Raw genomic sequence first — 24,392 nt, 5'->3', positions numbered from 1 at the left:
ACAACCTAAAGCCCGACAGCAGCCACAGTATGACGGTATTAAATAACCCACACAGACCTGCCCATTATTGTGTTAAATGGGGGATTGTGACCCGATGCTCTTGTTTACTTGATTTAATCCTACAAATGCCGCAATGGTGCGCCTCCTCATGTTAAGGTCATCGGAGGCAACAACACAACTCGACATTGGTAATGTGTATGTATTTACCCGCTTCCAGGCAAGTGCAACTTAATGCTCCTGAAAAAAGGGTTCTAAATCATCAGTGTTTATTTTGTAACACGACCATGACAGCAGTCAGAGGCAAAGTTCAGAAAATAAAAAAAAAACGTTCAGTGTTATTTATGAAGGTTGATTAGAAGAACTGATCTTTTTTATTAGGACTGTGTGGGTGTAGTTAGAGTAGTTTGGATCAGCAGTAGCTTGTGAACAACATGACAACTACAGTATTGTCAGATGTTGATACAATTCCTATTGAATCTTAACTACCTCACTCTCTCAAGAGCAGTTTACAAACTGTTGCTGACACCGTTCAGGAGACCTAGCGCTTACAAGCTACTCTGATCCATTTAGACAAAGACCTGTTCTTTCCAAACAATACATGCAGCTTATGGAAGATGTATTTATTTTATTCTGATTGTCCTTTATTGTTCTTTATTTGTTCTTATTCTTGTCTTGTTCTTCATGCAAAACCTGTCTCTGTTCTTTTTTAAGACTCTGTAGTTTTATCTGCGGCATTTCATAAAACAACGTGACTCTTACCATTCTAATCAAACAACAACCATTATATAGATTCATTAAAACTTTTTATTCTAGTCAGCAGGTGTTAACTCTCATGCAGTCAATGTCTCTGCAAGGTTTAAAAAATTTAAAATTAAAACAGATAACAGAAGAATGTTTCTGTTAATCTCCCAAAAATTTCTCAAAAGGGATAAAAATTATCTTGTTGATAAAAACATAAATATTTGTCACTGTCACTGATTAACTAAATATACCCACAGTATCATCACACTTCATCACCAGTGAGAGCATTGGATTATAAATGAATCACTGTAATCAGCACTGAGTAGGTGGAGAAAATGTCAGAGAACAGGAACAAACTGTTACATTTTTAAGAGATTCATGACGCTGTAATTGAAAAAAATGAAAAGATTGCGATCGAAAAGAGCTCTGTCATTATTGTGAGACACACTTTTGTTTTGTAAAGAAGGAATTTATTATAAAAATGATTTTTTAAGAACAACAAAATTGGTGTCATATAGACATTTTCTTCCAGAGCCCAGAGCTCAAAGTTATAAGTTAAAGTTGAGCCAATAACACTGATTCAATACAATGAGCTGCATCTTACTGTAAGTGCATTGATAAAATGTAACACAGTAAAATATTAAATAAAAATATTGAGTGTGCTTACAATTCATTAGTGCATGCTATAGATTTGGTATATAAAAATGGCGACATTAACGTACTGTCAAAATATTTTGATGCCCAGAGACAACTACTTACTTGATGCAGACACATATTTTTTTTGTCTTTTCTTTACTCTTTGCTCAGGTCAGCTGTCATGGGAGTGTTGTTGTTGTTTGATGAGTGTGCCTGAAGTTTTTGCATCTACTCTACTACGATTTTTATAACAACTAATCAGATATAATTACGCCCACCCAACTCGCGTTACCTGCAAGGCCCTCGCTCATTGGTTTTCCCTGCTGTCGTGGCCAGCAGTGTCCAGACTGGTGAATTACCACAGAGGCAGTGAAAGGTTCCTCCCCCCCCCCCCCCCCCCCCCCCCACAGACACAAGTACCATATTTACAGCACCTCCTCTCAGAAAACACTTTCGACTGTCTGTACCAGGAGGCTGCAGTACATACAGTATGGGAACATCTGTGATACTGCTGATCATCCTGGGAGCCATCTCAGGTGAGCTTTTGCCATATCAGCATAAACCAAAGTTTTTCTTTCGCTTGTGAGAAAAATAATTGCTAAATAATCTTCAGGCCATGATTACTCTGGTTATTTATGAGCACTTAAATGTATCTGGCTTTTTATGGTCTTTTTTAAAGTTAGTTTTTATTTTTAGTATATATTTTGCTATGTTTTTTCCCTTATGCCTTTGACTCTTGCTGCTGCTGTAGCAAGTGTTTTTCCCCGGCGTGGGATTAATAAATCCTTATCTTATCTTATTCCAAATCAATGTTGGTTATAGAATGGGTAAGATCAGTGCTTCCCCCCCTATAGCGCTTGCCTTTCATATCCTTCGAAACTTTGTGTGTGTGTGTGAGTTTTATAAATGATTTGTGTACAGTCAGTTGAAACTGAGTCAGATATTCTAGCACTGTTGAAGACTGGATTTGATTTAATGCTTGTGTCTAGTTTTTCGAATTGTTTGCCTTCTCCCAGTGATCCACCGAATGTGTCCCTCTCTCCTCCAGCTGTAACCCACGGAGCTGGTGTGATACCAGACATTCTTACTGCAGCTGTTGGAGGGACGGTGATGTTCACCACAACGGTGACCCAACCAGAACAACCGTTCATGGTGGTCACCTGGAGTTTTACAGATATCCATGGTACTAATATTAATATAATAACCTCAACTAGTGTTAACACAACTGGATCAGCATACACAGGCAGGGTTACCCTCTTCAGATCTACTGGATCTCTGGAGCTCAGTAATCTGGCCATCAGCGACAGCGGCGAATACAGAGTCACCCTCATACCGCTTGGTGGATCGCAGCAGAAGGGAAGCTGCAAACTGTTGTTGCAGGGTACGTTGGTGCATCACTGTTTCTCCGAAGACCATGTCGAACACTTGTTGCTTCCTTCCAATTTTGTATATGCAGAACATGATGTTTAGAGCATGTGTCATTTCAAGCCATAACCTTGAGTGGAGTCTAAAAACAACAGACTTTTATGCACAGTATAAGACAATGGTTAGTAGAAATAATTCTTCCCGGGGCTATCCCTACAATTTCATTTTCAATTACTCTTTAACCTGCAGTCGTGATGAACAAGTGAGCTGTAGGTGTAACTTTCCCGCAGCCTTTTTCTTACGCAATATTCTTATCACTCCACTCAAACCAGGCTATGAGTGACACACGGCGAACAAGTGGGTACCAGGTGACAGTTGTCCTTCGTGGCTATGTCAGGCTCGGGTAATTTCTCATCCTGAAAATGTATAAAATCATATTCATTATTTGGAGGTTTTCATGATTTTTTTTCATGATTTTTATCCCACAGTGCCAGTGTCCAATGTGACAGTGACACAGGCCGGCAGCACAGACCTGGTGGAGTTCAGCAGCTCCATCCGTCTGTCCTGCTCCTCCTTTGGATCCTCCCTCTCATTCCTCTGGCTGAACGGCAGCTCAGAGGTCACGGCCGGAGACAGAGTCCAGCTCACCGCTGGAAACGCCAATCTCACTATAGTCAATGTGACCCGCTACGACCGGGGACCGTTCAGGTGTCGTGCGTTCAATCCTGTCAGCAATGGCACCAGTGATCCACTGAACCTCTCCATAAGCTGTGAGTCATACTCAGCCGCTTTCATAAACCCACTTTCATAAAATTTCAAAAGGTAGTGGCATGTCTAAAAAGACTGTCGTTGCTTTGTTTTTGCTACAGTTAAGATGATGACAACGCAATTCATCTTTTGACTGGTTCCAAGCCATTATTAGCCTTCACACTGAGCTACTGATTGTCGTTCATACCTTTTTGTGTGTTTACTCTCTTGCACTGCAGATGGCCCAGAAAATATCAGCTTAACACTTCATCCGTCACAAGAATACTACGTTGAAGGGTCAAACATCAGCCTGTCCTGCTCAGCAGTCTCCAGACCTGCAGCCCTGTTTTACTGGTTTCTGAACGGAGACAAGCTGACTGATACTGGACCAGAGCTCAGACTGATGAACATCCAGGAGAGGCAAAGTGGAAACTACAGCTGTCAGGCCTTCAACAACAAAACTCTGCGATCGCAAACAGCTCAGCTCTCAACTGTAACCGTAATGGGTATGTTGAAATTAAGGATTTTGATTGTTGTGACACATCTAGCGGGGTGGCCATTTAGTGTCAAACCAGTGGCAGTTGGATTCAGTATGAATTCAGTTAATATCAAATAAAACTTAAGACAAGAAAACATGGCAGAATCGTGGTTGATGCTTTAAGTTAAAAAGAAGAAGAAGAAGAAGAACCTAAACAATAACGTAAAATAGATCTGAGTTGAGCCTCGGAGAGTCACGTTTTCTTCATTTCCTGACATTTGTTAGAATAATTTTCCCACATAGCAATATTCTAAATGTCTGGTCCATCACTTTATTATGATTATTTTCTCAAAAATAATTCTGACATGTGCACTGAAAAAAGAAAGTTGCTATACTACTAAAAAAAAGAGTTTTTTCAAATTAAAGTTTTCAAATGACTTCACTTTTTAAGATAAAGTCAAACAAACTAAATTCATTTGTGTGTTACCTACTGATGTAAGTTCCCAAGCAATGTTCTTTCTTTCGATTATTGCCCACCAGACATCTTTGTAATTTTAAAATAAGGTTGTGTGGATTTCAACTTTGCTTGACCACCAAGGTTAGGCAGTAACAAACTAACTGGCGAGTAGCGCACAAGGGAGTTGTAAGACGGAATCCTTCAGAATACCAGTGGGCACTACTACTGCTTTATAATCATACAGTCAATATATTTTATTGTTTGTACCATTACAACAGCCTGCAACAGTTACTTCCATGCAGCCCATTGCTCATGCAATACCATACAACTAATTTTGAAACATTACACCAAGCCACAATTGTCCATCTTCGATCTTTTAAGGTTAGAAAGGCTCTCAATATTTAACACATACACAAAGAAAAGCAATATTTTCTTCTCCCACAGTGCCAGTTTCAAACATAGAGGTAAATGCCAGTGCAACAGACATGTTGGAGTTCAGCAGCTCCGTCAGTCTGTCCTGCTCCTCCTCCGGATCCTCCCTCTCGTTCCTGTGGCTGAACGGCAGCTCTGAGGTCACAGCCGGCAACAGAGTCCAGCTCACTGATGGAAACTCTACCGTCACAATATATAATGTGACCCGTTACGACCAGGGACCGTTCAGGTGTCATGTGTTTAGTCCTGTCAGCAACGGCACCAGCGATCCACTGAACCTCGTCATCATCTGTGAGTGACAAACTGACATGTTCATTCAATTTGCACGGTTAATTTTATCACCATTTATCAATGGAGTATCTTTTTGTTATTGTCCTGGTTTCTTTGTTTTTTTCTGACACAAGCGATCATGACAGCATAAAGCATTTCTGCATTTGACTGATATGAACCCTAGATTGAGTCTTGACAAGCCACATTTCACGTGTGTCATTTTTCCTCAAGCCGTGAACAATATTTAACGGTGATGTTGTGTCGTTGTTTCCTCCCTTGTTTTACCGGTGACAATATCTTTTTTTCTGTTTTCTTGCCACAGTGGGCCCAGAAAATATTAATCTGACCATGTCTCCATCACAAGAATACTATGACGAAGGGTCAGACGTCAGCCTGACGTGCTCAGCCATCTCCAGACCTGCCGCTCATGTCCTGTGGTTTCTGAATGGAGACGAGCTGCCTGGTACTGGACCAGAGCTCAGACTGACCGACATCCGCACGAGTCAGAGCGGGAACTACAGCTGTCGGGCCTTTAACAACATCACTATGAGAAATCAAACATCCCAGCCTGCAGTTTTAACTGTACTGAAATGTAAGTTGCTAAAATGAATAGCTGCTCGTACTTACAGTTGAAAAAAGCTACATGAGCGTTTGAGGGGAAATAAAACACCATTGCTCCACTAGTCTTTATGGGTCCGAGTTAAGTCTTTAGAGACAGACTGGGTTCGTTGGTAATGCATTAGTGCACAAAAACGTGGAGAGGGAACAGATAACTTTCCCGCCGCCTTCTGAGAACGTTTATAACACCACTTCGGAGATAAAGGAAGAGAAGAAAGAAGTATCTGAAACTTCTACTTTGAGTTGAACGTCTGGTGACTACAGATTGAGTACAAAGAAGACTAACTGCAGGTCGTTTTTCAAGCCTCTCAAGTCGCCCATGGAGTGAAGGCCCGTCCTCCTTCGCCTCCTTTTGTTTCTCCGTCAACGGGATTCTTTATCTCTTGCGAGGTCGTTTTTTGTCAATTCGTCTGTTCCACCGCCGTTCATTTGTGCCATAAATCCTCACGTCATCATGTTTCCTGCAAAAAAAATTGCATCCCGGTGGCCAAGCAAGGCTTTCAGGTTATCAATTTTTCTGACACCATTACACTGTGCCATCAGTTTTAACCTCATGACGACAAATTCAAACCAAAAAGTATTTAAAAAAGTACTATTTCCACTTGATAATGCTGTACTTAATATCATGTAAATGTAAGGCATTGTTTATAATGTTTGCCTGCTACATATTGTAGGGAATTGATTTGTGCAGTCAGTTTGTTTTCGTTGACTCCTATCATTTTCTTTTCTACTCGTAGCTCACGTCTCCAATGTGGTGGTGACTCCCAACACTACGGACTTGGTGGAGTTCAGCGGCTCCGTCCGTCTGTCCTGCTTCGCCTCTGGATCCTCCCTCTCGTTCCTCTGGCTGAACGGCAGCTCCGAGGTCACGGCCGGCGACAGAGTCCAGCTCACGGATGGCGGTGCCGCTCTTACCATAATTCATGTGGCCCGCTATGACCAGGGGCCATATAGGTGTCGTGTATTCAATAAATTCAGTAATTACACCAGTGATCCAGTGGAGCTCTCAATCAGCTGTGAGTTATGACCCTAGTCTTGTGTTACAGCATCTGCATTCAAAGGCCATTCAGAGCTTTAAAATTTTAGATAATATGTGAAAATCATTGCAACCATCATGAATGGTTGCAATGAATTTCAAAAGGTAGCGGCATGTGTCAAAAAAGACTGTTGTTGCTTTGTTTATGCTACAGTTAAGATGATGACAACGCAATTCATCTTTTGACTGGTTCCAAGCCATTATTAGCCTTCACACTGAGCTACTGATTGTCATTCATACCTTTTTGTGTGTTTACTCTCTTGCACTGCAGATGGCCCAGAAAATATCAGCTTAACACTTCATCCGTCACAAGAATACTACGTGGAAGGGTCAAACATCAGCCTGTCCTGCTCAGCAGTCTCCAGACCTGCAGCCCTGTTTTACTGGTTTCTGAACGGAGACCAGCTGCCACATACTGGACCAGAGCTCAGACTGATGAACATTGAGCAGAGTCACAGTGGTAAATACAAATGTCAGGCCTTCAACAACAAAACTCTGAGATATGAAATATCCCACATGTCGGTGGTGACTGTACTCGGTAAGTTACAAATATAGAGTATAACTTTTGACTTCTTCTTTGATTACTTTATTTTGATCACTAAAGACAGATGTTCTGTTTAAAATCAAAAACTAGTAATCGTTGCTATTAATGACAATATGCCAAATGAACGTTGCGGTGTTCTTTTCCTCCACAATGCCAGTTTCTATCGCGAGTCGATCATTCGTGAACCCTCCATGATTTTCATTTTTATCCCACAGTGCCAGTGTCCAATGTGACAGTAACACAGAGCAGCAGCACAGGCTTGTTGGAGTTCAGCAGCTCCGTCAGTCTGTCCTGCTCCTCCTCCGGATCCTCCCTCCTCTTCCTCTGGCTGAACGGTAGCTCAGAGGTCACAGCCAGCGACAGAGTCCAGCTCACGGATGAAAACTCCAATCTGACTATAGTCAACGTGACACGCTACGACCAGGGACCATTCAGGTGCAACGTGTCGAATGGCGTCAATAATGGAATCAGCAAGTCAATGAACCTGGTCATCCAATGTGAGTTCATGACTTGTAACCCAGACCACTGTGGCCCAATCCCAAAGCCCAAACCCAAATCAAAGTGTTGAAAACTCAAAAGCTTCTACGAAAAGAAAGCCACATTCCAGAACTCATACAATCTACTTCTTATGTTGTGTTACAGATGGACCTGACAACGTGACCATCATAGGACCCAAATCTGTACATGCCGGAGATTTTACAATGCTCTACTGCTCCACTGCGTCGGTTCCACCTGCAAAGTTCACCTGGCTGTTTAAAGGAGAGCCAACCGATGGTCACGAGACCGTGTACCTCATACAATCGAGCCAAAACTCTGACAGTGGGACGTACACATGCACTGCTGCAAATACTGTCACAGGACGGAGTCAAACGGTGCATCATGAGTTAACCGTCTCAGGTTTGTGACAAAAAAGAAAAGAAAGAAACTGACACAACAATTGCAAAACAAAGAAAACATTTGTGCTTTTGAATATGTTCTAAGTCATTTTTTTTTCTGGTTTCTCAGACTGTAACTGCTCAGCTGTTGCTGCACGAGCGTCCGCCTTGGCAGCCGGATGTGTTCTCGTTATTGCAGCGGTGATTGCAATAATTGCGTGCACTCTGGTAAGGAGGAAAAGGTAAGCATCCGACCGGTCAGGATTGCAAAGGCCCAATGTGTGGCCACTTATCTCATTACATGAAATTCACAAGATTTTAACAGTGCCCTGTTGTTTTTTTCTTGAGAGTCAACAGCGACTACCCACCACATCACAAAGGTGAGTGTTCATGTCACCCAAGTCCTTGCCTTATCTAGACATTGACGATGGAAAAGACTTGTATCTGAATCGTAAAGATTATCTAACGGAGCCAACAACATGCATCTGTTTTGACCCCTCAGAAAAAATGAGTGTAAAAAAGAACCATTCGGAATTGTACAAGATCACAGGGACAATGAAAGGACATCAGGTATTGTCCTTCAAGGGTGAGTTTCAGTGTTTGTCTTGCGGACATACAATTGATTCAAACACACCTTTTTTCTGATCGTTTGCAAACTTCTCCTCCTGCAGAAGAAAACAAAGGTGAAGGCTCACACAGGACTTCAACAAGTTTCTAGACCGCCAGTCTGAAAGAAAATCATCAGTATTAATGATTTTTCTTTTCATTTATTTATTCACACCAACCATTTTCTGCCTCCTCCACATTACAGTTCAATGTTTTATGTAAGTTGCATTTTAACCAGATAACTGAATCCAAAGTCAATATGTTTGTACATGTAAAATAACCCAAAAGCTGTAGATGATAATTGTTGTTTATTTAGTGATATTTAAAATAAATTAATGGAAATATATTTTATGTGTATGATATGTACATAAATAAATATATATATATATATATATTCAATAAACATTTTAAACACTGACTGTTTGTATACCCGGTATCTTCTGTACCACTAAGCTGAGACTTAGTGAGACACATTTAAACTAATACAATGGGAAAAAAACAATATTTCTCAATGAAAATTCCTAAACTAATACAATGGACAACTATAAAAATATATAACATTTTGAAAGAGGCAGTGGCTCATTATCTACCAACTCTTTCTACGGATGAGTTAAACCACTAGTATTAATTAATATCCCTTAGATCAGCTTCGCATCAGTACAACTAGTTCATCTCAAGAACTTGCCTAATGCAGCACTTCGCTGCCCACACGTACTGTGTTTCCAACACTGATACTGATGATATAAGTTGACGACGGCGGCTCCTCTGGCATAGCGTCCGATGGAAAAATCATTGCACCATCAGCCCCGTTAATAATTTCTACCGGACTGCACACAACATTGTTTCAGAGTTCAAATTTTATGTCTCTAATAAATATTTTATGACACCTGTTGTATAAAAATAAATGGGCTTTGTTAGTTATTCATTAGGGACAATACCAAGGTAGAAAATTCGACCCTTCGACAGAAGTGTACATGTGTACTGAGGCTTTTTTGGCAGAACACAGAGGAAGTCATGAATCTGTTGTAGTTATTCTGACCTGCTGTGAGGTGAGATCTTATCATATGGATTACTACCATCAGATCATTAATCTTATACAGTTAAATGACTCATATTCAAGGTTCCGACCAGACCAGGCCAAGGACACATTAAAAGCATGTCACCCGCCTGTGGTGAATTTAAGGTGTGCTTCAACAGCAAAATGGTCAGTCCCATTACACATATATTTTTGATTTTATTACACCTGCAACCAAGTGTGTGGAGTAATTCACAAAGGAGAATATTAAAAACTTGCCTCTCACACACTGTCAACACTTGGTGGTGAATGTGTTATTATTATTATCATCCTTTAATTTCACATCAAACCCAAGAGACCAGGGAAACAAATGACTTTAAAGAGGAACATAGAAAATCGACACCTAGGAGGGAGAGGTGAGTAAAAGGGGGGTAAAAGATTTTCAAGGACGATCAAGAAGAGAACTTCCAAATGACCCACAAAATGTAGCAACGTGGTAATATATCAGACGATGCTGTTGCCACACCAACAGATTAAATCAGTTTGAGATAAAGCCATGTGTATGAAATGAACATGGCATCTAAAGTATTTACAATCCAATATAATTAATATACTATGAATGTCAGACAAAGGTACACTGTCTGACCAATAACACTGCACTGCCAATTATGATTTAATTTTAAATCTACCCTAATAACAGAATTTGAAGCTGAAACTTCATGCCTCTGTACCTGTGCCGCAGCATTCACTTTGCTCATCAGTGAAAACCGATGTCTACAGATGTGCATCCAGCTGTTGCTCAGACACATTTACACCAGTGGACATATGCGTGGCTATAGAATAACATGTTGCCCCCTTCACTATAAATTATTATTATTATTACATTGTAGATGTTATCCTCATTCAGTCTTGCACAGAGGCAAATTTGCCCGGCCCCAGGTTTGCTGATTGTCAGTTAGTTTGTAGAAACTTGATGAATCAACAACAACAACATGAGAAAAACATGTTAGTGAAAAAATTGACTTAAACAAAGGCGTTTGAATGACATTTTTTACGCAGGGTCCCTCTTGCTATGTGCAGCCACGAGGTTATGCCGGGCCCGGACCTTTGAGGGCCCCGAGGCAGTTTCTTGCTTTTTAATTCAGTCTCATGCATCCTCAGTAAAGCCAACTTCATGCTGTAGTAAAACATTTTGGGGTTGACATTTCGTATTATGTTATTAGTTTTGTTCAATTTTGTTCATGCACGTGTCATTTTTAGCTCAACTGATGTAGTGTGTGTGTTTGTGTGTGTGGCTGGGAGAGCAAGAGGCACAACGGTTACATGTTTCATGTTTGTATCATGTCTGACCAGTCTAATATTTTTTTCAGCCATAAGGAGAATTATGTCAACAGAGATTATTTGTCTGAGACACACATCTGTGGCCTATCTCAGCTGTAAAATATTAACCCATTTTACAGGAAGGCCTTGCGGTGGCTGCACTCTGCAGAGGTCACAGGCCAACTAGTTGAGAAGTTGAGACTCTTAAAATAACCTTTATTCTATCCCTTTATCAAAATAAAACACAAAAATATATTTCAACCTTTCAAATTTGTGTTTTTTATTGAATTGCATTCTGGGACATTTGGTGAGTCAGAATATGGTAAAAAAAAAAAAAGGTGTATAATATATATTCAGGCTTTTGACTTTTAAAAATACAGACAAAACAAAAACTTAACTTTAAATTGCTTTTTAAAAATAACTAATAATTTGCAACCTCTATATGTTTATTTTAAAACAAACAAAGGCCACTTTCCCCTTCTCCAATTCTTCTAACCCAACTCATTCTTTTTTACGACGTATAATTTCAACAGAATGGGTAAATTAAATATTCAGAGAAAAGTTTGAGAACAAGAGCCTAAGAAAACTGTTCTCTACAGTAAAATGAGCCTCTATATTAGTCTCTTTAACTTTAATAATGTTCCAATTTGAAATTGTGAAGAGTGTATGTTTTCTCTATGTCTACGCTGCTACAAAAAGTGAACACTGACATTGTTGTCATAGTTGTTATTTTGAAAAAGGGGGTTTGGTTTTGAATGTAAACCGTGTCTGTCTGTTAAACCAAAGTCTTCCACTTACATTACAGTATATTTACAATGGGTTGCAAGGATTTATAGACTTGGAAAATAGCCAAAGAATCCATTCAGAGCTCATAAAAATCAACATATAAATTGCGCATGACTCCATATGTGGAGAATTTCTTTTTGTTTCACATGAAACTTCCGTTTCTGTGCTGAACCCGTTGCAATTTATACTTGACTGCTTTCCAAGACGTGGCGCTGTAATTAAGAATCAGTGAATCATTTCTGCATAGAATGATTACTTACTACTTGGAGATCATTTAACTGCTTTGAAGAAAAGTCTACTTTGAGGTTTTTTGGTCTTCTACATCCACATTTTTTTTAATTATCCAAATGAAAGATCACAACACGAAAATGTAAAAACCTTAGGTTGACCTGTGTATAACTTTGGGTCCCATAATATTCACACACTGGTTCATTTTTTGTAGTTAAAAGTCAAATACATTGAGAACCACGTACTGTATGTAGCTGAAGGATATTGAGCCACATTAACTCCATCACTCCAAGTATACAGTACACAATGTGTGACAACAGAGACTCAGTCACATTATATTTACACTCTAAGCACCACTTACAGAAAGCACATTGTCACTGAGTAAACACATGTTACAAAACACATAGTATCTGTTGGTGACACATCCCTGACTGACGTTTCCCTTCCCTTACTGTGCGTTCACATGTCGGAAATTAGAGACACACTTTACACGCTGTCAATTCCTTATTGTTCCAGCTGATTGTGTCACAGTGTTCAGATTGGCAGGTCTGGATATAGATTTGTCAGCGGGGGGGGAAATGGAATAATAAACACAAACAAATTTAGACACTATATTGGGTTTTTTTGTGTTTTTTTTTCATTTCAAAATTCAGACAATGAAGCCAGCGACCTGTTTGTGAAGCTGTGTGAAGGAGACTAATTGTCTCCTGCATCACTTTGATCCTCCTCCCCAAGGAATGCCACGGCTCACTACTGCCTCTCGAATGCAGGCCCATAAAGACCAAGAACCACTCACTGAAGAGCTCATGAAACCGGTGCACAACACTTCACCACCAAGAGCGTGACCGGCACCATGACTCAGACCCCTGCTACACATATTCATATGCATAACCTACAGCAAAACATTTATCTTCACAACTATTCTCATTCTCAACTAACGCATTAACTACACATGGTTACTTGGAATGTTGGTGATCTATTTATGTAAGCTTCATGAGACATACTGTATGTCGACATCCTCATGAACGTCTGGTTAATTAATGCATAATCCACAGGAATCAATGATAAAATGTTGTGTGCTTGTTAAAGTGCTTGTTAAACTTGAAAGTCAGTATCAAGAAATTACCAAATCACTACTTGGGGTCAAAAGCTTCTCAGACCAGTGGTCAGCTGCTCCAAAGCAAAACAGTCTGACGTTGGCTAAGTACGTTAGGTCTACTGTGTGTGTGTTAGTGTGTCTCCTTTATGAACTCTGCTTTGAATAAGTCAAACTGTGAACGCCTATGTGGCCACTTGGTATATGGCCGATCCCGGCAACAAGTGACGCTTCATACAGAGAAGAACAGAATGATCAGTGATTGCGTGATGTATAATTCACTAACTGCACCACTGGTTTCAGTTAGGCCAGATGTTAATTGTGATAAATTAAACGCCTAATTTGAGTCAACATTCAACTTCGATTGTGGATTAAATACACAACCCTATGAATGCAATGAAAAATGCAATTTTTTTTATCATCTTTTATCTTTTTATTTGCTTTAATACTAATTCATTTATTTTAATATTCCATTTCATTTCATTTCCATTTTTACTCATATTTATTTATTATTATTATATCACCTTTAAATTATCAGTTACGTAGCTTTTCTCTGGGATGGGGGTGGTAATTTGAATGGGTAAATGATCTAAGGCTCAGGCAGGACAGGATCCTCAGCAAAAAAAAAATTAGATCTTTTAAATTTCATTGGCTCTCTACACTAGCTGAATATAATTAAATATATAATAATTGAAATATAAAAGGAAAATCTATTCAAGGTTTATCAGTTAGCACGATCATTTCGAGGTGTGGCTTACAGAGATGGTCTGTTGTGCCGCTAGATGCCTGTTGATTCTTCTTCTTTTGGTTTGATTATGTTTTCTGTCAGAAATGAAAAGAGGTATTCTGACAATAATTATTCATTGTCCGATGACCATTCGTCCGATCAAGTGACAAAAACACACATCACTCTTTACAGATTCCATCAACCTGAGTCTGCGTGACACGTGACTGAACACAATCCCTGCAGCGTTTGGTGTATGTACACAGTGGCATCGTAAACACTGTTTGTGCATGTGTGTGTGTGTGGGGGGGGACGACACGATCCTGCACTGTGGATGGGGGACAATAAAAGAGCGGGAGCACCTGTGACTGAGTTCTTGACTTCGGTGAGGGCTCTGAGGCAACATTGCACAAGTCAGTGTTCACAATGGACAAGATGATGCTCAGGGCTGCTGTGCTGCTCATTTTGTCAGGTAGAGTTCAATCAAGAATACTTTTTATTGAGGAACATGTGTTTATATATATATATATATATATATATATATATATATATATATATATATATATATATATATTTGATTTTACTGAATTTTCTGCAGTATTACAATGTTGCTCTTGATCTCTTCTTTAGGTCACTTAGGTTTGTGCGTGGGTGAAGACATCTTATCCCCGGGACCCCTGAGTGGAGCAGTGGCAGGGTTAGTGAAATTCACCACAAACCTCGTGCCTCCCAAGAATCCATTCCTCTCCGTCAGCTGGAGTTTCAAAGGGCTCAACATCATCACGTCCACCAGCACCAACACCACGCAGCCCGGGTATGTCAGCAGAATCACGTTAGACCGGGCCACCGGAGGCCTGGAGCTCAGAAACCTGGTGCTGGAGGACAGTGGGGAGTACACCGTCACCATCATACCACACGAAGGGCCACAGAAGCAGGGGAAGACCACTCTGACCGTGTATGGTGAGTCCTCCGAGGTGGTGATTTGACATAATTGTTAAAAAGATGATGGCTGTCATTCAAAAAAGGGAAACACTTCCTCTAAAATGAGTGATGAGTCTGTCTTCAAAGTAATATAAGTTCTTAGGTAGACAAAATATGAACATATAAAGTTATTAATAAAAATATTAAATTGAATCCTCATCTTCTGATAATGCACAGTCAAATAATTTCACTAAAAGGTCCAATCTAAAAATGGTAACTCTGCTACGAATCATTCCTTTATCATGCATTTTATTGCATCACATTTTTTAATCCAATATTTTGAGACTATGAGGGTGAAACGAAATCTATATATATCATGTAAAAGATATATATATATAAATTTTCTTTTATTTTCTCTTTTTACCATTGTTGTATTAAAATAATATTTGCAATTGCAGATTCATCACATAACAGAAATTCCTACATTTTTCTCTACTATTTTAAATTGTCAAACAGTTAAAAATTGTTTCTGGCTTTGTAAATATCAACATAATACTAATCTTTCTGATCAGATCTGTAATCGTAACAGCTGGAATAGGACAGTGCTGTTTGTCGAGCTGTCAAAAGTTATTATCACGTCACAGAAAAGTCTATTTAATGTGAACCTGGAGATGTTTTCCGATCTTACTTGATCAGAAGTTAAATTAAAAACTGCAATTGAACATTTTTACAGTGAATTTGTCAGTCAATTTTCATTGGGTTGACATTCTCCATGTTCTGCCAGCACCGATAACAGGAGCCACCGTCCGCAGCCCCGTGGCCGTCCTGATAGAAGAGAGAAGCTCCACCAACCTCACCTGCGAGGCCTCGGGCTCCATCGGCAGCAGAATCTGGATGAAGGACGGACGGCCTCTCCATCCCAGCAGCCGACTCAGCTTCTCCGCGGACAACAGGACAGTGTTCATACAACCTGTGCACTTCTCCAACCATGGCACCTACCAGTGTCGAGTCAGCAACCCAGTCAGCACCATGACTGTGGCCCATAATCTGACTGTCAACTGTGAGTGCTGTTCACTGCAGGCGCCCTTTTAAGGAGTATTACGAGCAAATATATTTGGGAATTCTTATTTTAAAATTAAATTTGTTTAATTTTTGGGGCCGATCTTTGCATGTTTTTAAAGGCCTTCAGTTACAGGTCTAAACTCTCGAGCCCTAATACTGTCCACGTCTTTCCTCTTGTGTAGTTGGACCACACAACATATCGATTATCGGACCGTCAGCAGCTACGCCTGGCCAGCGAGTGATGCTGCAGTGCACAGCGGACTCTGTCCCACTGGCAAACTTCAACTGGATGTTCAACGGCAACGAGACTCGTGTGAATAACTCCATGTATATCATAGAACGGTTGGGGCTGGAAAACATAGGGAATTACACCTGCAGTGCCAGAAATATGGTGACCATGCTGGAAAACTCCACAATGTTGAATCTAAGAGGTAAAAAAAATGGAAAGGGATGTTTAGTTATACATACATATGTTAAAGTCAAGCCACTTTTCAAGTGATGGTTAACAGGTGTCCACTTCACTCTGCGCAGCATCCTGCACTGCCCCCTGCTGGTCGTTCTCAGTGCTGGTGATCAGTGCAGCAACTCTGAGCGTGTTAAAGTGAGAAGAAGTGAAAGGTGGGATATGACTAAGTTAATCATTCATGATATATCTACATTATTTTGCATTATTTCTGCTTTCTTGCTGTCGCATAAGTTTATGCTGCTTTGTATTTTTTTCCCATAGATTCTTCACTCCGTATTATTATCATGAAATATTATTGTGGACCAAGAGACGTCGATCATGCAGCTCGTCGTTCCTGAAAACAAAGCAGCGAGTCTTGCAACGGAAAAATAATTATTAACTTGTTATTTAATTACACGTCATGAAAAATAAACATACAGGAAATGTATGTTTATTGCTTTATTGTAGGTATCAGCACCAGCTGGGTTTATATCTCACATTCCTTGTGCATTCTATTATATGTGGATGTAATAGTGCAAATAAAAGTCAGTGTGGGAACAACTGTTTCAACAATTTACACAACCATAAATGCCTCCTACTGCTGACGTGATCATGATGAAACCTTTGAACCAAAGGTCATGGTTATTTAGAGAAAGAGAGAATTTCAATATCGAAACACTCCAGGCTTGAGAAATGTTTTCTGGAAGATGCTGATCAGCAATTTCACAACCCAGATTTCTTAGTCGGGTTTTTGTTTTCTCTATCATTGCATTATTAAAATAACAATAATAATATCATGCATTGTATCTGACAGCCTCTGTCCATGTAGGCAGTGAAATATATTAGGTCATACTATGTTACCTTTTTCCCCCCAGGAAGTAGTTGTGTAAAACTAGACTTCCCCCTCTGGTGACAATAATTCAACAGTGCTACAAACATTATGACCCTTACACTTTTCACACAATTGTTTCACACAATCTAAATATCTACGCCTCAACAGGTCTCCTATTTTGTGAGTGTTTTTAAGTTCAACTATGAGATTAACTATATTTAATTGAAGCTTTTTGAAATAATTGTATGTCAGTGACATGCATAGGGATTTGCAGGTGATGATATGTGGGCATGACTGTGTCCTATAGTTTTGAATGTTCTTCTTCTGGTATAACAAACTGAATAAAAGCATATGTGCATCTTGTGTTGTGCAAAAATTGTGTTTTAAATCAATGTTCCCAGGAAAAACATGACAAGAAATGACAATGAAATGTATTTGTTGTGTTGATATTTGTATGTAATCTGCAAATCAAGCAAGTAAAGCTGCCAGTAGATGTTTTGGAATAAAACCAAAATACAATATTTTACTATGTCTCGCAGTGAAGGAGATATAGTCTTATCATTTCGAAATACTTATTGGAGTAAGTATTGCAGGAAGTTTCTCAAAATTGTAGGTTACTGAAGTACAGTACTTCCACCACACTCACTGACTTTTAGAAGTTTCTATTGCATTAACTAAAAACAGACATTTTGCAGCTGTATGCTCAACCTCATCCTACGTGGCTCATGAACCAGCCAACATCATGGCTGTTTTCAGTTATATACATAAATGTGAACCTCCCTTTTCTGCGTTCTGCCGAATTCACTCAACAAAGAAACAAAACTATATTTGCTGCATTTCAAACTGTTCATACTCAAAGCGTCTTACAACTCAGCTTACAACTCAGCTTACAACTCAGCTTGCGGAGCGGTGCCTGTTCCTGTTGTTATTCCCCGTCTTCTCCTGCAGACTCGTCATTTACATGCAGGCAACACGCCGGGTTCAACCAACTGAAACCGACAAAGCTTCACATCCATGGACCTGATCACCGAGATGAACACCTGGGACTCATTCAGCCACTGACTCTGATTGGTGGAGATAATTATGCATCGCTTTACTGAGATGCAGTTTCCCTCAGTAGGTTTGACATGCGCCTGCTTGTGCAAGGCCTTCAGAATAATGTTGGTTCTTTTTTTCTTTGTTTTAAAAGAAATAATCCAGAATCTTAATTGACACTGTAAAAATGTACAGTCTACACTAGACTGGCAGACTACATGTGATGTTAACATACAGCATGTAGTGTGCCAGAGTTGCTCTATCCATTGATTCTCAATCCATTTTAGCATTTTCTGACGAAGCTTGTGTCTTCTTCGAAATCCAGGGCTCTGGATTCTACAGAGAGGGCCCCGGAAACACGTCTGCATTTGAATTATCTTTGGCAATGAAAGATGATTCGAATGCAGATGTGTTTCCTTCGCCATGAGCCACTGGACTAAGTCAAACAAGCATTGCATTAGAGGGCAAGACGCTGGAGAGCCTTGACAGCCATGATGTCTCGCGTGTCTCTATCCAGGGGCTGCTGCACGGGTATCTGTTTGCTGTCATGTCAGTTGTGTTGTTGGGTGTTTCATCATGATTTACCAGCATGTACTGTAGCTAGCAGAAAGTTTTACATATCCTCTACCCGTCTTTATTTAAACTATTTTTAAAGTAACAAAATGTTTCACACTTCTAGAACATTTCTAGTGGTCTTTGCGAATTTTCTTCCATAATTTTAGATGCAGCTCTTTTTATTGTAATGTCCCACGTCCCATCATGGCATCTGAATCGAATCCCAGTCACACAAGTTTTTATCGTCACGTGTGTGAGTATAGAAGACAATACCATGGTTTGACCACACAAGGTCACTGTTTTGCTGTGGGATGGCTGCAGGGTGACAAACCATCTAAGATCAAGCTGGCTGCTGTTTGCAAAGTACCATGTTCCTGCTTGGAAATGCTGATTTTCTCTTTTTCATTTTTTCTTTCAGTTTGCTGCACAGCGTCGTGTTGTTGGAGACATTTCTCCTGTCGCCGGGCCGCAACTTTTTTCAGTTGTTTCGAGGTAAGAAATTCTTACTCTGTTTCCTTAATGTTGAGGTTAGGGCTGATACAAGAAGTGATGGTGTCTAAACCTGACACATGATGCCATCAGCTATTTTAACTTTGACTCACTTTTGAACAGTAATGGACCATAGTAACCTCCCAAATTTGCTTGTGCATGAATTCATGTGCTTGGAAAGACTCCTGCATTGTGAGGTGTGTTTGTTTTGTCCAACACCTGAGGTTGGGCACAATGAAAACTTGCAGCAAATCCCCTCTCGTGCTGCTGGAGCTGATTTACATCACATTATTTCCAGGTAAGATTAAATGTTTTAAACTGAGGAAATGTACAGATTTACAGTATGTCAGGGTTAGGGTGTAGAACAGTATTAGCTGGTGAATATTGATTTTGAATCATTGCTGTTTCAGAGACTCACTTGTAGACTTCTGCTTCAACAGAACACACATTAGAGCCTATAATTCTCTAGTTTCTAAGTTACAGTAAATATAAGCGAAAACTATATAATGTATTTATTTATGATCCCCGCTCCAAGGGATTCTTTGTCTGTTCTGAACCCCATTTTTAACCCAACCCACTATCTATCTATCGGTCTATCAATCTATCTATCTATCTATCTATCTATCCATATATCTATCTATCTATCCATCTGTCTATCTATCTATCTATCTATCTATCTATCTATCTATCTATCTATCTATCTATCTATCTATCAATCTGTCTATCTATCTATCTATCTATCTATCTATCTATCTATATATCTATCTATCTGTCTATCTATCTATCTATCTATCTATCTATCTATCTATCAATCTGTCTATCATCCATCTATCTATCTATCTATCAATCTGTCTATCATCCATCTATCTATCTATCTATCTATCTATCTATCCATCTGTCTGTCTGTCTGTCTATCTATCTATCTATCTATCTATCTATCCATCTGTCTGTCTGTCTGTCTGTCTGTCTGTCTATTTATCTGTCTATCTGTCTGTCTGTCTATCTATCTATCTATCTATCTATCTATCTATCTATCTATCTGTCTGTCTGTCTGTCTGTCTGTCTGTCTTTCTATTTATCTGTCTATCTGTCTATCTGTCTATCTATCTATCTATCTATCTATCTATATATCTGTCTGTCTATCTGTCTGTATGAGTGTCAGAGTTCATGTTGGTCTCAGGACAGCTGTCACTTGGCAGAGTCAGGATGTCCAGACCGCAGCATGTTTACTGTAATTATTAAGGCAAATTAGTAATAAATTACTTACTTAGAATAAAGACCAATATCATATCACCTTTTTTTCAGTTCTGGAGGCACAACGAGTCAGTGTCTGGCCCGAAGTGATTGGATACCTGGGGCATAATGTCACGCTGCCATGCCAGTTCATCCAAGGACCAGAAAAAGGCATTATTACTCAGGTTCAGTGGAGTCTCCTGCAACCAGAAGGAAATAGATACACCATTATCGTTTCTAATAAAAAGTTTGGGGTTAATATTCCAGAATCTCCACTCAAGGAGAAAGTGGCGATAAAAGAACAAGCGTTGATAATTGAAAATGTTGAGATGAAAAATGCAGGGTTGTACATGTGCACTCTTGCAACCTTCCCCAGTGGCTCATTTGACGGAACAACCAGCCTCATTGTTCAAGGTGAGTGTGTAAAGCATTGTTACTAGAGCCCAATATTAGCCTTTCACAGACATATCGGTATCAGCCGACATTTTAAGAGCCCAACCGATATTATCGGCCAATTGATTTGAGCCTTTAAATGTGCATTTATGTTTACATTTTATGTAAAATAAATGTTTGGATGTTTTTGTATTCTCAATTTATAATTATTTAATGATAAAGTTTATGGTTAAACTAATATATCAAGCCTCAATTACATATCTTTGTCATAAAGGTTTGATAACGACATCTTAGGAATCATTAGCAAATTTAAAATACATACATATTGGCCAATGTATCGTATCGGGAATCTTGTACTCCAACATAACGATACCGGATCTGCCCCCAAAAATCCATATCGGTCGGTAAATGTCGAGTCTCTTGGTAAATGTCCTTGGACCATTGTTGTGCTGCGTTACCTTGTGCGTAAAACTAACAACTATAGCAATTATTCTGTGCCGTGATAAATTCATACTTTATTGTACATAATTACTATTGATAATTAGTTATAATAAATGATCTCATGTAACTCGGGGTTATTTATTGTAAACACCACGAGTGTATAGAATAATTTACCATGATATAGTCTCACACAGGGTTGAGTCACGGTCATGTTCCTTCTTCCAGAGCAGATGCCGTTATCAGCAGGGGTGGTGACTGCTATAGCGATTGCTGCTATACTCGTGGTAGGGATTATGACAGCTGGAGCTTACTTCATCTTCATCAGAAGGTTTGTGTGTATGTGTGTATTTTGTGTAGGAGTACTGTATACAAAAGAGTCTGTAGAAAAGAAAACACCTCCCACAACTGAGAATCTTATGTCAAAAGGTGTTACTAATATTTCAGCATTAATCCTCATTTATTACATATTTTAACAGTAACTATTATTTCAAGCTGATATACTTAACTGTATCACAGCAGATGATGGACTTTGATTATCTTCTTTATTTTAGTGCGTGTGTGTGTGTGTGTGTGTAATAATCAGCAGATTAATTGAAGATGGAAATAAGCCTTATTTTTTCAGATTCAAAACAACTGCAGGGAAAACTAATCAAAGCACTCTCTCTTGACTTCTTTCACTCAGGCGTGATTCCTCGGTCAGACACAGTGTCTTCATTGGTGAGAACAAAAATACAAACATGTTTTAATATTTTGTGTTGTATAACTTTTTCAGTTCCCTTGAATAAAGCTGGTCTGTCTCTCAGACACAGGTCGGACAGTGATGGATGTGTCCGGGCCTTCGGTTCTTGAAAGAGACGAGGTGAGCTCCGAGTTGGTTCGAAGCCACATGTCAGATAAAGTTTGTTTACTCTGTGGTCGTGATAAGACAAATAAAAAGAATTGTTGTTTTAGAAAAGCAACACGATACAGATGAGCAGATTCCACCATAACGCTCTCTGTCTCGATCTTACTCGCAGGGTGCGGTCTACTCCGACGTCAAGTTCAGACCAGCCAGAGATGAGACGTCCTCTGACAATGACAGACGCACGAAGTCCACATGTGCTGATGTCACGTACGCCGAAGTTGTAGTTTTGGGTCAGCAGCCCAAATGAGGTCCAGAAAAAAAAAATCACCTTAAAGCTGCTGTATGTACAATAAATTGCATTCATCCTATTTTTGTCATCATGCAGTATAATATCAGCATATTCTGACATCTATGGATAAAATGCTCACCTGCAACTCTGTAGGTGCTCTCACAAGTTCTTGTTTTTTTTTCCCCCTTCCATTGGCCTGTGCCAGACCAAGCTGGGATGATTTGTGTTTCCTCCATAACCTCACTGGGGGATGTACAAGAAATGTAACATTTCTCATAGAAGAATGTTTTTCAAGAACAAATGCAGTCCTTGAAATAACACCACTTTTAGCGTGTTTTCCACTGTGTATTCCACCACGGCACGACCGCTGCCATGCTCATGGCGTAGTCAGCATTCAGTCATTTGATGATTAGCAAAAAAACAAACTACAACTGATGTTGTGTCATCATATTGTGTCATCATATTTTAAAGTATTTGGTCACGTGTAAAATAACATTTTGACCTGCGAGATGAAAACTCTGTTGTAGAAGCAATATGCAGTATCCTCCATGAATGTGTGTGTGCGTGTGTGTGTGTGTGTGTGTACCAAATTGAATAACCTATGCCTTTCGTGTTTCAATAAAGAACTTAAGTCAACACCATTGCGCCATTTCACAGCAATCAATCTAAAAGTTATAGATAGTTCAGTCTGACCCAAAGCGGTGGACCAATAAACATTGCCATTCCCAAAAGTTGTGCCACTAGCATGGCCACAAACAGACCTACACAGTTTTTACACATTTGGTGCCATTTGTTGAGTGGATCACCTCCATACATTGCAGCGGGGAATACCACAAGCAGACATCGCATTCTCATCTCATTTCTGCAAATTTCCCACACGCACGTTTCACCAGAGTAGATTGCATCCAACAGAGTTGCTGTTCCTCCTTTTGGAGACCATTGGAGGATGAAAAAGAAAGACGAGGAAGTGGAAATTTACACCGATGGAGCACAAACTTTGCAATGCAAAAACCACAGCATGTCAGTGAAAGAGTCGTGCCTTTTTGGAACAAGGAACTCAAATGGATCTGTAGAACTCTTGCTGTAAATGTTTTCTCTACCTTGGTTATCAGCTGGTATTTGCACATGAGACTTATCTGGGGGTTATTTTAGTGTTTGAGTCAGAGAGGAAGGCGGCAGCGCTTGTCCTCTTGTTCATTCCTATTCATGTCTATTTCCTCAAACTTGCTGCAGCTTTAAACCAAATTCAAGTACTGCACGGTACAGAAAGTATTTAAAAAAAGATAGACAGATACTCTGCTTTCAGTCATCTGTGCAGAGCACGGCTCAGTGTTACTTTCACAATGTCTCATGGCTGTTTGCTGAGCACACCTTGTGTAAAAAGGTGACAAAATACCGTTTTCAAACTGGTGCATACTAACAGGATTTCCTGACAGTGGTATGTGTGAGATAATGTCTTGTAAACTCATATACGGAATTATGATCAGTGTCTTGCTACGTAAACATAAAGTTACGTCTTTATATTTTAAGTGTGTTGGGTTTCGTGCAGCAGTGTGCAAGGCAGGACTTAAGATATTTGATTTTATTCAAGAGTAATGCTTTTCAAATAATAAGCCATGTAGACTTTGATGACAGTGCACGATTCTGTTCCCTATGTCTACTTTTTTCCGTAGAACAGGACTCTTTGTTAGTAGCTCTCATATAATGAAGTCTGTCTTGACAGGAATTAGACGAGAGAGATAAGACCTGCGGTTTGATGGGAGTGGGTTGTGACAGGCTTTCCATATCTCAAACTGTGCTTATGTTGTCAAAAAACCAAACCCTGACAAAAAGAATAAGCAAGAATGGACTTTGTGGAAAGGGTGATGGTCATTTCGCA

At 39.6% G+C, this 24,392-nt stretch overlaps 2 protein-coding genes across 5 annotated transcripts; both read left to right on the top strand.

The window, feature by feature from the left end:
- The first annotated feature begins 1,833 nt into the window (after window positions 1-1,833).
- Window positions 1,834-9,168, top strand: LOC124850818 (carcinoembryonic antigen-related cell adhesion molecule 5-like). Of its 4 annotated transcripts, none has more exons than XM_047336012.1 (14): window positions 1,834-1,913; window positions 2,426-2,758; window positions 3,231-3,512; window positions 3,729-3,995; window positions 4,869-5,147; window positions 5,449-5,718; window positions 6,482-6,760; window positions 7,052-7,240; window positions 7,540-7,821; window positions 7,967-8,221; window positions 8,321-8,441; window positions 8,548-8,579; window positions 8,702-8,785; window positions 8,871-9,168. In XM_047336012.1, the coding sequence occupies exons 1-14, from the start codon at window positions 1,868-1,870 to the stop codon at window positions 8,915-8,917; spliced, it is 2,766 nt and encodes a 921-aa protein (XP_047191968.1). In that variant the 5' UTR covers window positions 1,834-1,867; the 3' UTR covers window positions 8,918-9,168. The 4 variants fall into 4 exon arrangements, with proteins under 4 accessions (XP_047191968.1, XP_047191966.1, XP_047191962.1 ...); XM_047336010.1 differs by having other exon boundaries at window positions 7,052-7,318; window positions 8,330-8,441; XM_047336006.1 differs by having other exon boundaries at window positions 7,052-7,318; window positions 8,702-8,769.
- A 5,192-nt stretch (window positions 9,169-14,360) lies between these two features.
- On the top strand, window positions 14,361-23,149 carry LOC118312460 (carcinoembryonic antigen-related cell adhesion molecule 16). The gene is made up of 12 exons (XM_047336014.1): window positions 14,361-14,446; window positions 14,605-14,934; window positions 15,680-15,955; window positions 16,140-16,388; window positions 16,489-16,575; window positions 16,685-17,414; window positions 19,243-19,611; window positions 20,619-20,960; window positions 21,606-21,708; window positions 22,063-22,097; window positions 22,184-22,239; window positions 22,397-23,149. Exons 1-5 carry the CDS (start codon window positions 14,401-14,403, stop codon window positions 16,560-16,562), a joined length of 975 nt encoding a protein of 324 aa, XP_047191970.1. The 5' UTR covers window positions 14,361-14,400; the 3' UTR covers window positions 16,563-16,575; window positions 16,685-17,414; window positions 19,243-19,611; window positions 20,619-20,960; window positions 21,606-21,708; window positions 22,063-22,097; window positions 22,184-22,239; window positions 22,397-23,149.
- The last annotated feature ends 1,243 nt before the right edge of the window (window positions 23,150-24,392 follow it).

This window comes from Scophthalmus maximus, chromosome 1, assembly GCF_022379125.1.
Source record: "Scophthalmus maximus strain ysfricsl-2021 chromosome 1, ASM2237912v1, whole genome shotgun sequence".
NCBI lineage: Eukaryota > Metazoa > Chordata > Actinopteri > Pleuronectiformes > Scophthalmidae > Scophthalmus > Scophthalmus maximus.
This window is presented reverse-complemented; position numbering and strand designations above follow the sequence as displayed.